Source organism: Bos indicus, chromosome 26, assembly GCF_029378745.1.
Source record: "Bos indicus isolate NIAB-ARS_2022 breed Sahiwal x Tharparkar chromosome 26, NIAB-ARS_B.indTharparkar_mat_pri_1.0, whole genome shotgun sequence".
NCBI lineage: Eukaryota > Metazoa > Chordata > Mammalia > Artiodactyla > Bovidae > Bos > Bos indicus.
In genome coordinates, this window is record NC_091785.1 from 9,962,151 (window position 1) to 9,976,794 (window position 14,644).

The 14,644-nt window shown below is 39.9% G+C and overlaps 1 protein-coding gene across 2 annotated transcripts in view; it reads right to left on the bottom strand.

Annotated features, from left to right (window-relative positions):
* Positions 1-5,627: 5,627 nt before the first annotated feature.
* Positions 5,628-14,644, bottom strand: part of RNLS (renalase, FAD dependent amine oxidase) — a 276,260-nt gene continuing 267,243 nt past the window's right edge. For both annotated transcript variants that reach the window (XM_019952914.2, XM_019952915.2), the window contains exon 7: positions 5,628-6,175. In XM_019952914.2, the coding sequence (XP_019808473.2) occupies positions 6,023-6,175 (153 nt within the window). In that variant the 3' untranslated portion in view covers positions 5,628-6,022. The remainder of the gene's footprint in view (positions 6,176-14,644) is intronic.

Here is a 14,644-nt window from a genome sequence, read left to right on the forward strand (position 1 = left end):
AAGAAACTGGTCCAAGATTACACATCTAGAAAGTGGTAAGTTTAGGATATCACAGAATTTACCAGGAGTTGAGCTTTTTAAAGTGAAGGCCAGGGACAGGAAATGAATCTGCATATTTAGCCAAACATGTCAAGAATGTGAAATTACTCACTCCCAGTTTTCACAGCATTTCAGAGATTAAGTAAATAATCTTCAGCAGAATCCAATCCAAGCATGCAATTCTTTGCATTCAGCACACATACTTGCTAAGAAGACACCATTCACTGCACAGAACACTTCTATTTTACATTATCCCTACTCCTGGTCATGACCTATCCTGGTTTTTTTCCAAGGACCATGTTAGAGCAAACCCTTTTCCCCAAGCATATACTTATTAGCTATGACAGGAAAAGAGAAAGTGGCCCCCACCTGGTCTCAGGCAGACCCTACTGTTCTGTTTCATGAAGGTTTTGAGATTCTAGAGCTGTTAAGCTTCTGAGTTTTATCAGCATTTAGTCAGTGAACAAACTCTTACCATCAACTCTCCTAAGTGTCCTACATAAATGCAGAGGAAACTGCCCTTTGCAGGGGTCTCTGAGGCACACGATCTGCTTACATTTTCTTCCTTACTCTTATTCCCTTTATCATCATCATCATCATTGCTATTATTTATTGAGCACTTACTATGCGTCCAGCACTTTGTTAAGGTTTTATGTATCTTTAAGCCTTATAACAATCTTACGAGGCAGCTACCATTAACTCAGTTTTCAACGATGAAGGGGCTGTGTAGCTGTTTAACTGCAAGGTCACAGAATGAGGAGCAAAAGTCTGGATTAAAACAGATCTATTTAACTCCAGGGGATATGTGCAAAATAGTACTGCTTGCTTTAAAGGATTTACGATGGGGCATGGGATCAAGGAGTAGTGGACCAAATGTTTACATCTAAGATAAGCCTATATTTACATAAATTGATAGGATGCAGATTTAGAGGTTATTAATCTGAGGTCCATGGAGCTCCCCCTTCAGTGTTTAAAAATAGATTTTTGAGGGTTTGTAACCTCCTAAAACAGGAGTCAGCACATATCTTTCTTAAAATTCCAGATAGTAACCATTTTAGACTTTGTAGGCTATATGGTTTCTATGGCAAACATCCCTCTCTACTGTTGTAATGCAAAAACAGCCACAGATGATACATAAACAAGCGGGCAAGGCTGTATTCCAATAAAACTTTATTTACAAAAACAAGCAGAGAGCCAGTAGGCTCTAAAATAGTATGCAAATTCTATTTGCACATATGCATCCTTATTTTTGTTGTTATTGGGAGAAAATCTCATAGCTTTCCCAGGCTTCTCAAGTAGGTTCAAAATCCAAGATGGCTAAGAACTGGTCTAAACGGTCTCCAAGGCCCTCTAAACTTAGACATTCCAGGATGATTCTAACGTGCCTTTCAGTTAACACATTCTTTGGAAATTCTTTCTCCTTAGCAGGCACATTTGATAGATTCTGCTGTGAACTCTTAAGCGGACTATAATTTCTGTCTGTTGAGAAGAAAACACAGGACATAGTACCATTTCAACCATTCCTGGCTTACCTGGCCAGATGTTATTGGCTGAAACACAAGGACATTCCAGAGTGGATACAGCAACTCAGTCCTGCACCAGCTAGTCTGAGATTGGCTGAGGCTCCTTCCTTTTCCCAGAGACCACGTTCTGTGTTTTACTGAGCCTTCTCCACAGAAAGTACTCACTTTCCCGACCACTCTGATACACAGTTTGGATTCCTAAAGGCAGCCAGGGCTGCCCAGTTATGGTGTGGTGCAGAGGGATTTTGCCAGAATTATTTTCCTGATGGATCCCTGCTTCTGTTTGGAGACCCTCTCTCTGGAGAGGAAACATGGTTCTTTCTCTTAGGATTCCCAGTATCTTATCTACTGTCTGTGATTACTGCCTTCCACTCTATGGACTTGTCTTTCCCTAACTAGCATCTTAGGTGGAGATGGCTAATTATATTCCATTATGTCCACCACAGAGCCTGGTACCATATTTTAGGTTATTAGCACTGAGATCCTTGAAAGCTACAGATAGTTTTAAATTCTGGCATTACTTTGGAAAAATCAAGATAATGACTATCCTGTCAACTTGATTAAAAAGCAGGATTGACTGCTTTGAATTGTAGAAAAAAGAGATTAAAGCAAAAAATTACAAATGCTATGAAGCATAATGTGGTTGTATTTATATTCCAGATTTCTGAGAATGGAGAATTGGACACAGAGTAAGAAGCGGGAGGGGAAAAAATGGGAGGGGAGAAAGTGATGGTAGAAACCGATAGAGGACAGAATGAAACAAAGGGAATGGAGAGACAAAGAGGAGTACAGAAGGAAAGGCTGGATGCAGAGGGAGCCTGTTTGCTAACCAGCTACTGCTGGGCTGAAATTCAGTGTCATTAGGATGCAACCATTTCTCACAGCAAGTGCCCCCCAAAGAAGGAAATAAACCAGCAAATGAAAATAACAGAATATAAATCATTTCGTCAGTACCTACAGAGACTATATTCCGTATTAGACTCCTGTGTACACCACATCAGGATTAGTGTTAGCTCTCTGAAATGAAACGTCAGTAAGGGGACCACATGGTGCTGACTGCACCTCCAACCAATATTTCAGTTCAGCTTTAATTACCGTGTTCATCTGGCAGCAGCACGGTGCCACGTAATGGAAATGGGTCACGGGAGGCCCGGGTTCTTGACCTGCATTTGATGATGCGACCTTGTTTGGCCAAGCTCTGTGCCTCCGTCTCCTCGTTTGTCAAATGTGAATAATAATTCCCTGCTCTGTTTATTTTACAAGATATTAGGAGGATGGAAAAAATACATATATATCAGATACACTTGAAATATACATATATATGTTTTAGATATATATAATCTTTTTTTCTAAAATATAAAGCAGTCAATGATGCTTTTTTATTCAAGTTGATGGGAGAATCAATATCTGAGTTTTCAAAAGTAATGCCAGAATTTATATATATTGTGCTTCCCAGGTGGCTCAGTGGTAAAGAATCCATCTGCCAATGCAGGAGATGCAAAAAAATGTGGGCTCTATCCCTGGGACGGGAAGATTCCCTTGGAGTAGGAAATGGTAACCCACTCTAGTATTCTTGCTTGGGAAATCCCATGGACAGAGAAGCCTGGTGGACTACAGTCCATGGGGTCACAAAAGAGTTGGACCCAACTGAGCGACTGAGCATAGCACATACACATACATATGCACATATACTTGGATGAGAATAAAATACAAGATAAATGTAAAATTGACCTTGTTCTTTTTACTTAACAAGGTACCAAGTAGGCGGAGGGGTGGGGTTGATGGCATTTTGCACAGAAGACTTGGTGACTCAATAATATGTCTTTTTTTTTCCCTCAGTAATATCTGGTCTGGGATTATTACTGCTTACTCGATGTTTTTAGACATACTTCTCCCCTTCAGAAATGCCAAAGGTGAAATATACTACTCAACTGCTATAATTTGTCACCCTCGCTGCCTGAGCAAGACGTGCATAGACAGTTTAGTAATTAAGCTTTTCAGCCCTGCATCGTATGGTTTTATTCCAGCTAAGGCTATATTTATCAGCAAACAAGTATTAAATCACCCCACTGCTCAAGCCGTTCCTCACTTGAATATGCTCCTTTCAAAACAGAGCAGATTTCCTTGACTGTGTTTGATTAATAAAAGTTCTTGTTTGGAAGTACTGTGGTGCTGTGTGGTCCTGTGGGAGCCGACACACATACATACACCCTTTTCCAAAAGGTACTGACCCGTATTTCTCAGGGGACTTGGCTACCTTTGCCCTGGGTCTTTAGGGCATCCTGGCCATCTGAATCTCCGGCCTCTGAATTTATGGCCTCTGGGACGGCTTCTAGCACAGACAGTCCCATATCTATTTCAATTTCTAAGGAGGAAGGGGTAAATGAAGATAGAGAACATAAGCTTTTGATACATTTTCTTTCCTTATTTGAGCATCAGGGAATTGGTCTGTTTCTATCAGAGATGGATCAAAATGTAAAATGAGTTTTCAAATGATTAAATCAGCAAAGTAACAATGACCTACATACTAAGCAGGGTTGTATATCTTTTCTCATATTGCTACAGTATTTTCTAAGCAGATACACAATTACTAGGGAAACACATTTAGAATGAACAGATATTAAAACTCATCAGTGGGATTCTCTGGTGGTCCAGTGGTTAAGACTTCGCCTTCCAATGCAGGGGGTGTGGGTTCGATCCCTGATCAGAGGGCTAAGATCCCACATGCCACATGGCCAAAACACAAAGCAGAAAGAATATCACGACAAATTCAATAAAGACTTTCAAAAATGGTTCACATTAAAATATTTTAAATAAAAAATAACTCATCCGTAATGGCTTTAGCATACTTTCTCTAAGCAACACATCCCACCTTTATAAATAATTTTTTCTTCTTTGGAATATAAACACTCATGAAACAAATATAACATTGCTTTAAAGCTTTAGGATGCTTTCAGTCAGATGGCTCCAGAATTATATTAGTTAAAAACAAAATAGTTAATATATTCAATATATTTGCTACCGTATTTTAAGGGTATAACCAAAATAAAGACAAATGTTCATCAAATATAGGCCAAAATGATGAAAGAAATCTCAATATTTTTCCTTGTATCATAAAAGAGATCACATTAATTTCCCTTTTCCTTTCTATATTATCAAAAATTAGTGACATTAACCACACGTAGGCATTTCAGTTTTCCATCATTTGATTGCAAGTAGGAGATGTATAAGAACATTCCATAGAAAAAATCCACTTTGTAGTTACATAAACAAGTTCTGCCCATGCAAGCATATGTGAATGCCCGAGAGTGGGCACGTCAGTGTGAGATTTTAAATACTACCAAGCTAAGGGGTCTTTTGTGGAACTTTTCTTAGTTTGAGAGACTGCAATGATCTGAGAGGCTGTGACGATTTCTTTCCTTTCAAAATGACAAAATGGAACTCGCCAGTTTGCTTTCTAAATTAGCAACAAGTAGCTTGTTCAGAAGGCTGGGGATCAATTTCTCTCGAGCCAGCAAGTCATGGGTTGTCACCGATGCGTGTGGGTGATATGCTGAACCGCTAAGTTGGCAAATATTGAACTATTTTAAGTGCATCTATTTTCTGGTTCAGTAAAATTTTTTTGTATTAAATTCATTAAACTTGACACAATCTAAATGCCGCAGCACACACTGGAGAGGACATAAAAGAAAGAGCACTAGCCACAGGAGATAGCACAAGGTAAAGATCAATATGATTTCTCTCAGCTTCTATTTAATTTTTATCTTTCCCATTAAGGCTGGATTTTTTAAGGTTAAAAAGTACTGTGTGACTTGGAAAGTCAAGTTGAATCTGGTTATTTTCTGAAAATTTGAAGAGACATTTCTTTGTCAGTCAAGTTGCCCTCCAAACTGCGTTCTTAGAGATGATGACATATGTGACCTACAATTCAGGAGCATTTAATAACTTGGAAGAGAAACGAGAAACAAAAATTACCCTTTGTTTCCACAGTTTGGAGAAATCTTGTAGTTCAGCAATTTGCAAAAAATATCAAACCAAGGATATACTTGAAGATTTATCACGATGTCTTTATAAAGATTATTCTTTATTTGGGACTGAAATTTTCAAAAGGACAACAAAGGTCTGTGGACATGAACTGTTACTTGGATTTGACAGAATTTGGGGGGAGAGCTATTTGTTTTTTCTTAAGCACGACTTTGCCTCCAACAAGGAGTGGGTAGACATGGCAACTCAGAAAAGTGGAAAAAAGTATAAAGTACAAGGGATTTTTCCTTCTTGTAGGAGTTGTAAGTACTGAAATTATCAAATTGATTTTATACTCCATGTGAAAAATAATAATCAGTAAAGAACAATTTTTCAGTAATTTCTCTCAACAAAAGAGAAAACAAAATAATCAATGACAGAAAACTGTGAAAACAAGAACCCCAAAGTACATGTGAAAAATAAGAATACAGGCAGTACTAAATATGATTCTTTAAAGCTTCCAGAACACATAAGGCAGAAGTGATGCAGCCGTCAAAGTTGGACTGAGTAAATCCATCCCCTCCACACACAAGAAAAGGCTGGAGGTGAAGAGTCATTTGACCAAGAGAGTTGGCAGCAGCATTTGTAACCTGAAAATATTAAAAAAGAAAAAAAAATTCAATTGACATTCAGTGCTCTGTTGTGCTGTCATGTCAATGCCCAGCTGGAGAAGCTTCTCTACCTGAAGAAATCAAGATGTTTTATAAAGAGCAAGGAAAACTAGGTTAAGACCCCTGAACTTTTCCCCTTGCCCAAGTGTTTACACCGAAATTCTTAAACGTTCACATTTTCAGTCATTTGATAAGATAATCAGAAGTGTATTGAACTTCAAACTTAATAGGTCACGATCTGCTAAATCGGTTGGAAGTACAGTGAAGTTTTTCATTAGGGGGAAATGAAATTCATGAAATCATTCACCAAGTATTGAGAACCTGCTACATGCCAGACAAGGTGAATGCAAAAGAGATTTAAAGGGTCACGTCCTTAAGGAGTTTCCAGTTCAGCACAACTGCTGGCATGTAAGTGTCCAAGGACTAAGACAGAGAGAAGGGCAAGGCGCTATAAAAACGCATGGGAGGAGGCCAGCATACTGGACAGAGAACGTTTCAATAGGGTGTGACTGGTCATTTCACTTGAGGTCTAATGGAAACATCAAAATTTGCCAGGGAAGGAAGCAGGTATAAGGCTTTCCAAAGGGAAGGAGTAAGATGTGTAAATGTACCACAGCCAATGTGTGTGTGTGTGTGTGTGTGTGAGTGCACGCACATGTGTGCTGGGGGAGGAGACTGACTAGAAGAAGGAACATAGCTGAGAGGTAAGATAAGAGGAATACTTTGTTTCAAATAAAGTCTGCTTGGGCTTCTCAGGTGGCTCAGTGGTAAAGAATCTGCCTGTAACACAGGAGACCCAGGTTCAACCTTGGGGTCGGGAAGACCCCCTCGAGAAGGAAACAGCAGCCCACTCCCGTTTTTTTTTCTTGGGAAATCCCATGGACAGAGTAACCTGGTGGGCTACAGTCCTGGGGGTCACAAAAAATCTAGTCCATGGGGTTGCAAAGAGGAGGACACGATTTAGCAAGTAAACAACGACAGCAAAGAATATAGTGCTGCTTATGTGCCAAAAGGGGGAATCAGTTGAGGTCTAGGACTTATTTTGTAGAACCAAGTTTAGAATATTTGAAATGATGAAAAAGGCATAGAATTATTGGAAAAATTATTTACTGAATTAGAACATATGTTGCTAACAAACATTCACAGTGAGGGGAATGAGTGGGCGATTAATGTATTTATCTTGGATACTGATGGTTTGGCTACTGAAGCACCAAAAACTCCCTAAAAAACCAAATCACTCAAAGCTATTATAAAGACAGTCTCCCTTGGGACCACTTTCCTGCACAACTTCAGGGGGTGCATTTCGCATAGACTACATGGCGGTTCTGGTCTCTCTCATACAGTGTTTTCATGAAGAGAAGCAGAATAAGACCCATGAGAATTTACTTGTTTAAAAATCACACCAAAAAATCAAGCAATGTGATAAATGCTATTTGGATTATGGAGCCGATTTTGCTTCTTGATAGGTTGAGTTAGCATAATGTTTTTATAGTTTTTTAAAACCATAAAAACTTTACATAGATATTTTTATTTATATGCCATATTTTGTCTTTAAAAGGAGGTGGTACAATTATTTCCTTCTTGAATCACTGAAGATACGGACCTTTAAAGACCAGTATCACTCAGATACAAATGTAAAATGATATAAGTATCCTCTCACTTTTCTTGACGTCACTTGATAGCAATATCATCTATCACAGACATAGCAGATAATCTTTTAAAAATTAAGTCACAGTTTTAATTTATTATATTATAGTTTCTTTCATGCCCTCCCAGGTTTTATTAAAGTATAATTGGCATATAAAAATTACATATATATTTAAGATGTACACATGTATACATTGCAAAATAATCACCATAATCAAGCTAATTAATAAGATTGTTCTCTTAGCAAATTTCAAGTATACAATAGAGTATCAAAATTGTAACCCACTCCAGTATTCTTGCCTGAAGAATTCCGTGGACAGAGGAGCCTAACAGGCTACAGTCCATGGGTCACGAAAGAGTCAGACATGACTGAGCGACTAAACAACAAAACATTAAGGACAGTCATGCAGCTGCATGTTAGATCCCTAGAACTGACCCATCATTCATAACTGAAACTTGGTACCCTTCAACCAACATCTCTTTATTTCCCCCTCCCACCAGCCTCTGGCAATCACCATTCTACTCTCTGCTTCTATGCATTTGATTATTTTAGATTCCACCTGTGAGATCACGCATTATTTGTCCTCCATAGCCGATAAATCTTGAAATTGACGGAAAAGGTCTTTGAGTGGCTAAAGTAGATAGTACATAGTGCAGACACTGAAGCACAGACTGGGGTGTTCCATCAGAGCTTTTAATATCCTGCTTTAGATGGAATTTTAGCAAGTTGGATGATTTGATTTGTCAGTGAATCACAAAGGGAGGAAGAAAGCTGCTGGGGGTCCTATACATACTACTGATTTTAAAATGTGACAATCCACAGTCTGAAAACAAGGGATGCTATAGAAACACTAAAAAACCAGACAGGGTTGGGGAAAAATCCTGGCAGTCTGTGGTCACTTAATGCAGGGTAAATAACTTTCCAGCTCTTAATAGTCCCTGAGGGTGCCAGTTATTAGTTTTCCTGCAATTATTATTGCTACTGATGAAGGCCTCAGTATTTAAGGACCAATGCTAATGGGCATAAAGTGTTAATTGTTGGCATTTCTTGGATGTTCTCTGCATACCAAATGCCTTACACACACACACATCCTACTTAATTCACATATCAACCTATGAGGTAGATACTACTATTCTCATTCTATAGCTGAGACAGCTAAGACTCAGAGAGAGACTATTTCCTGCCCCAAAACAGAAAGCCTGGAGGTGAAGAAGCATTCAAACAGGGCAGAATTTCCCCTCCGCCCCACCCCAGAAACATTTCCATAAAGACCTAAGTAAAACAAAAATGTGTGATCGTCATGTGGAAAATTCACATAAATGGGATAATTCATTCACACATATTCACATATATATTAATACATAAGCAGGTGTCTATCTATGTATAATTTATATGCACACACATACATATATATATATATATATAAATTCTCCATTCTTAGTAAAGTTTCCATACATTCCAGCTGGCATCCTGGTACAGATAAACCATGGTACTATTAAACATTACACTAGTGTTAAGCAGGAGGTAGCTTAAGGGAAAAAGTTCTGCCCAGGAGAGAGTGGGTAATTTATCGGTGCTGTGTAATTTCATTTGATGAGTGGTGAGTGCCAGATGCCAGATCACATGGCTGGAAAACTAGGCCACTGATTAGCCAGTCTGCAGTTGGGATGAAATCAATCTTGCTGCATTTAGGTGGATTCGCCCATTTTGCAATTACCCAATGAGGAAAATATGAAAACACGAAGGGTGTGCTTGCAAGCTCCTTCACCCAAGTGAAGCAGAGAGGCCTGCAGTGGAGGAACACATAACTGTCAAAGCCACAATCTCACGGTAATGCAGTCTTTGGCTATGCTTCCAGCCACAGTGAGGAACCACAGCTCAATGACTATGTTTAAGAGAGATGTCAGGGCTGAAACAATCCCTTGGGAATCCAGGATGCTTGGGCTCCATGTGTCCCGGGGGCAGGGGGGTGGTCAGAAAGAACTCACACTGCAGAAGCTGGTGCTCTGGGGTCACTAATGTAGGTTTCTTTACAATTAGGTGATGACTGGACTGGACATATGAATTTGAAGCATAAAAAGCAGTTTTACATCCAAGTGATTTAAACCCATATGTGTCTTGTGACTCCTCTCTACCTGCCGAATAGAATGCAAACTTCTCAGCCCCCGTCCCCCATGAAAGGCCCTGCATAACCTAATCTTCCCTCCATCCAAGCCCCACCTCTTGCTGCTTCTCTCACTTTTGCCTCACGTCCCATCTATATTCAAACTAAGGTTCTTCAAGCACATCCTTCTTTGTTGTGCTTCTGTGACTTTGAACAAGTCATTCTGCTTGGTGATGTTGTATTGTTCCCTCTCTTTTCTGCCAACCAAATTGCTCATCCTTCAAGAACTAGCACAAATGTCACCTGCTCAGAGGTCTTCTTGCTCTGCCAGGCACGGTAAGTGCCTTTTCAGCATGTTATTTGTATCTATTATGTGACTTGCTATTTTGCACTATAATTATGTCCTTGCCTGTCTCCCGTCTTAGACTGCATGCTCTGCAAAGTGGGGACTGTGATGCACTCATCTTTGTATCCAAGGCTGAAAGTGGTGCCTAGCCCATAATAAGTGTGCAATAAATGTTCATTGAGTTGGTAAAAAAAGACAGAATATTGTACACGTAGTTGATCAAATGAAGGTCTTCATATGGAACCGGCTCCATAAAACCCCACAGAGCTGGCAGAAGCTCAAATGGAAGAGCTATTGTGTTTAGAAGGCTCTCAGGAATGATAAATATCTCTGTCAACCGCTGTCCGTGAATGTCTCCTATGTCATATGTTAAACTACATAAACTTGCTGATTCTGTAGCTCAGAAATGGTTAAAATACTGTGAATTTTTATATGATTTAACATAATACTTTCTTTTTATATTGATTGCTAATTGTGAACAGTCACACACAAAAAGTCCCTTGGGTATGAGAATGAAATTAAAGATGAAAAGAAAGAGGGAGGCAGACAAGTAGGCTAATGGGTATTTCCAAAAAATTATAGTTGACAAATAACAAAAAAATTCAGTGACACATGTGATAATGTACCTTCTCTCTTCCAAATCTATGCTGACAGCTAAGCTTGTCCTTGGACTGTCAAACATCTGCCAATAAAATGATCTCATTGGTTTGGCCTACAGAGAGGCTCTATTTTAGGGTGACCTGTTTCAGTTGGCAGTTCAGCCCATTTGGTAACTTAAAACCAACCTTTATGAGATACTACAATAGGTGATGTTCAAGTGAACAAGACAAGAATTAAGATCTCAGAAACTCTAATCTTAGAGGTGCAACTAACTTGAGAGAACTTAGACAACCTATGAAAAATCAGGTTCTCTGCTGGGGCTTATTATGGATGTAAATATACTGCTTTTCATTGAATCTTAGTTCAGCTCAGTTCAGTTCAGTTCAGTCGCTCAGTCGTGTCCGACTCTTTGCGACCCCAAGAATGGCAGCACACCAGGCCTCCCTGTCCATCACCAACTTCCAGAGTTTACCCAAACTCACGTCCTTTGAGTTGGTGATCCCATCCAGCCATCTCATCCTCTATTGTCCCCTTCTCCTCCTGCCCCCAATCCCTCCAACATCAGAGCTTTTTCCAATGAGTGAACTCTTTGCATGAGGGGGCCAAAGTATTGGAATTTCAGCTTTAGCATCAGTCCTTCCAAAGAACACCCAGGACTGATCTCCTTTAGGATGGACTGGTTGGATTTCCTTTCAGTCCAAGGGACTCTCAAGAATCTTCTCCAACACCACAGTTCAAAAGCATCAATTCTTTGGCACTCAGCTTTCTTCACAGTCCAACTCTCACATCCATACATGACCACTGGAAAAACCATAGCCTTGACTAGACGGACCTTTGTTGGCAAAGTAATGTCTCTGCTTTTGAATAGGCTATCTAGGTTGGTCATAACTTTCCTTCCAAGGAGTAAGCATCTTTTAATTTCATGGCTACAATCATCATCTGTAGTGATTTTGGAGCCCCCAAAATAAAGTCTGGCACCATTTCCACTGTTCCCCCATCTATTTCCCATGAAGTGATAGGACCAGATGCCATGATCTTCGTTTTCTGAATGTTGAGCTTTAAGCCAACTTTTTCACTCTCCACTTTCACTTTCATCAAGAGGCTTTTTAGTTCCCTTCACTTTCTGCCATAAGGGTGGTGTCATCTGCATATCTGAGGTTATTGATATTTCTCCCAGCAATCTTGATTCCAGCTTGTGCTTCTTCCAGCCCAGCGTTTCTCATGATGTACTCTGCATAGAAGTTAAATAAGCAGGGTGACAATATACAGCCTTGGCATACTCCTTTTCCTATTTGGAACCAGTCTGTTGTTCCATGTCCAGTTCTAACTGTTGCTTCCTGACCTGCATATAGATTTCTCAAGAGGCAGATCAGGTGGTCTGGTATTCCCATCTCTTTCAGAATTTTCCACAGTTTATTGTGATCCACACAGTCAAAGGCTTTGGCACAGTCAATAAAGCAGAAATAGATGTTTTTCTGGAACTCTCTTGCTTTTTCGATGATCCAGTGGATGTTGGCAATTTGATCTCTTGTTCCTCTGCCTTTTCTAAAACCAGCTTGAACATCAGGAAGTTCATGGTTCACGTACTGCTGAAGCCTGGCTTGGAGAATTTTGAGCATTACTTTACTAGCATGTGAGATGAGTGCAATTGTGCAGTAGTTTGAGCATTCTTTGGCATTGCCTTTCTTTGGGATTGGAATGAAAACTGACCTTTTCCGGTCCTGTGGCTACTGCTGCATTTTCCAAATTTGCTGGCATATTGAGTGCGCACTTTCACAGCATCATCTTTCAGGATTTGAAATAGCTCCACTGGAATTCCATCACCTCCACTAGCTTTGTTCATAGTGATGCTTTCTAAGGCCCACTTGACTTCACATTCCAGGATGTCTGGCTCTAGGTGAGTGATCACACCATCGTGATTATCTGGGTCGTGAAGGTCTTTTTTGTACAGTTCTTCTGTGTATTCTTGCCACCTCTTCTTAATATCTTCTGCTTCTGTTAGGTCCATACCATTTCTGTCCTTTATCGAGCCCATCTTTGCATGAAATGTTCCCTTGGTATTTCTAATTTTCTTGAAGAGATCTGTAGTCTTTCCCATTCTGTTGTTTTCCTCTATTTCTTTGCACTGATCACTGAGGAAGGCTTTTTTATTGCTCCTTGTTATTCTTTGGAACTCTGCATTCAGATACTTATATCTTTCCTTTTCTCCTTTGCTTTTCCCTTCTCTTCTTTTCACAGCTATTTGTAAGGCCTCTCCAGACAGCCATTTTGTTTTTTGCATTTCTTTTCCATGGGGATAGTTTTGATCCCTGTCTCCTGTACAATGTCATGAACTTCCGTCCATAGTTCCTCAGGCACTCTGTCTATCAGATCTAGTCCCTTAAATCTATTTCTCACTTTTCACTGTATAATCATAAGGGATTTGATTTAGGTCATACCTGAATGGTCTACTGGTTTTCCCTACTTTCTTCAATTTAAGTCTGAATTTGGCAATAAGGAGTTCATGATCTGAGCCACAGTCAGCTCCTGGTCTTGTTTTTGCTGACTGGATAGAGGTTCTCTATCTTTGGCTGCAAAGAATATAATCAATCTGATTTTGTTGTTGACCATCTGGTGATGTTCATGTGTAGAGTCTTCTCTTGTGTTGTTGGACGAGGGTGTTTGCTATGACCAGTGCGTTCTCTTGGCAAAACGCTATTAGTCTTTGCCCTGCTTCATTCCGTACTCCAAGGCCAAATTTGCCTGTTACTCCAGGTATTTCTTGACTTCCTACTTTTGCATTCCAGTCCCCTATAATGAAAAGGACATCTTTTTGGGGTGTTAGTTCTAAAAGGTCTTGTAGGTCTTCATAGAACCGTTCAACTTCAGCTTCTTCAGCATTACTGGTTGGGGCATAGGCTTGGCACCGTGATATTGAATGGTTTGCCTTGGAAACGAACAGAGATCATTCTGTTGTTTTTGAGATTGCATCCAAGTACTGCTTTTCGGACTCTTTTGTTGACCATGATGGCTACTCCATTTCTTCTAAGGGATTCCTGCTCACAGTATCTCAGATACCGTCAATTGGAAGAGGCACCAATATTTTAGATATATGAATGAGAAAATTAAAAGTGGTGTTAGCGTGAAATAAAATTTTATTTTATACTTAGTAGAGAAGTTCTTTTAGAATTATCTACATGTAGATCTTTTGCAAATATAAAAAGGGAATAAGATAAGGAATAGATTGGTTAGCTTTCCCCAAAACTTCTTCATAATCAGAGTGGACTTTTGTGAAAAAATTCTTTCACTCAGGGTGTCAATTTCCATGCTCTTCCCCTCCCCCCAGTCAGTCCTCTGGGCTGCCTCGAGTGCTGGTCATGCAGCATTTCTCACAAGAGTAAACAGTCCACTAAATTGTCCTGGCTGGGGTTTTCCTCCAAGATGCTTGACACCTATTCTTCAAGTTCTGACTGTACTTTCTCAGTGGGAAAGAAAAGTTTTTAAGTAATCAGCAAGACACATATTCTTTTCCCAAATGGTCCTTCTCTAGTGGTTCAGATGGTGAAGAATCCACCTGCAATGTGGGCAGACCAGGGTTCGATCCCTGGGTCTGGAAGATGCCCTCGAGGAGAAATAGCAACACACTCCAGTATCCCTACCTGGAGAATCCCCATGGATAATGGAGCCTGGCGGATCACAGTCCATAGGGTCACAAAGAATTGGGTAAGACTGAGCAACTAACACATTTCATGCTGATGTCAGTGGAAATGT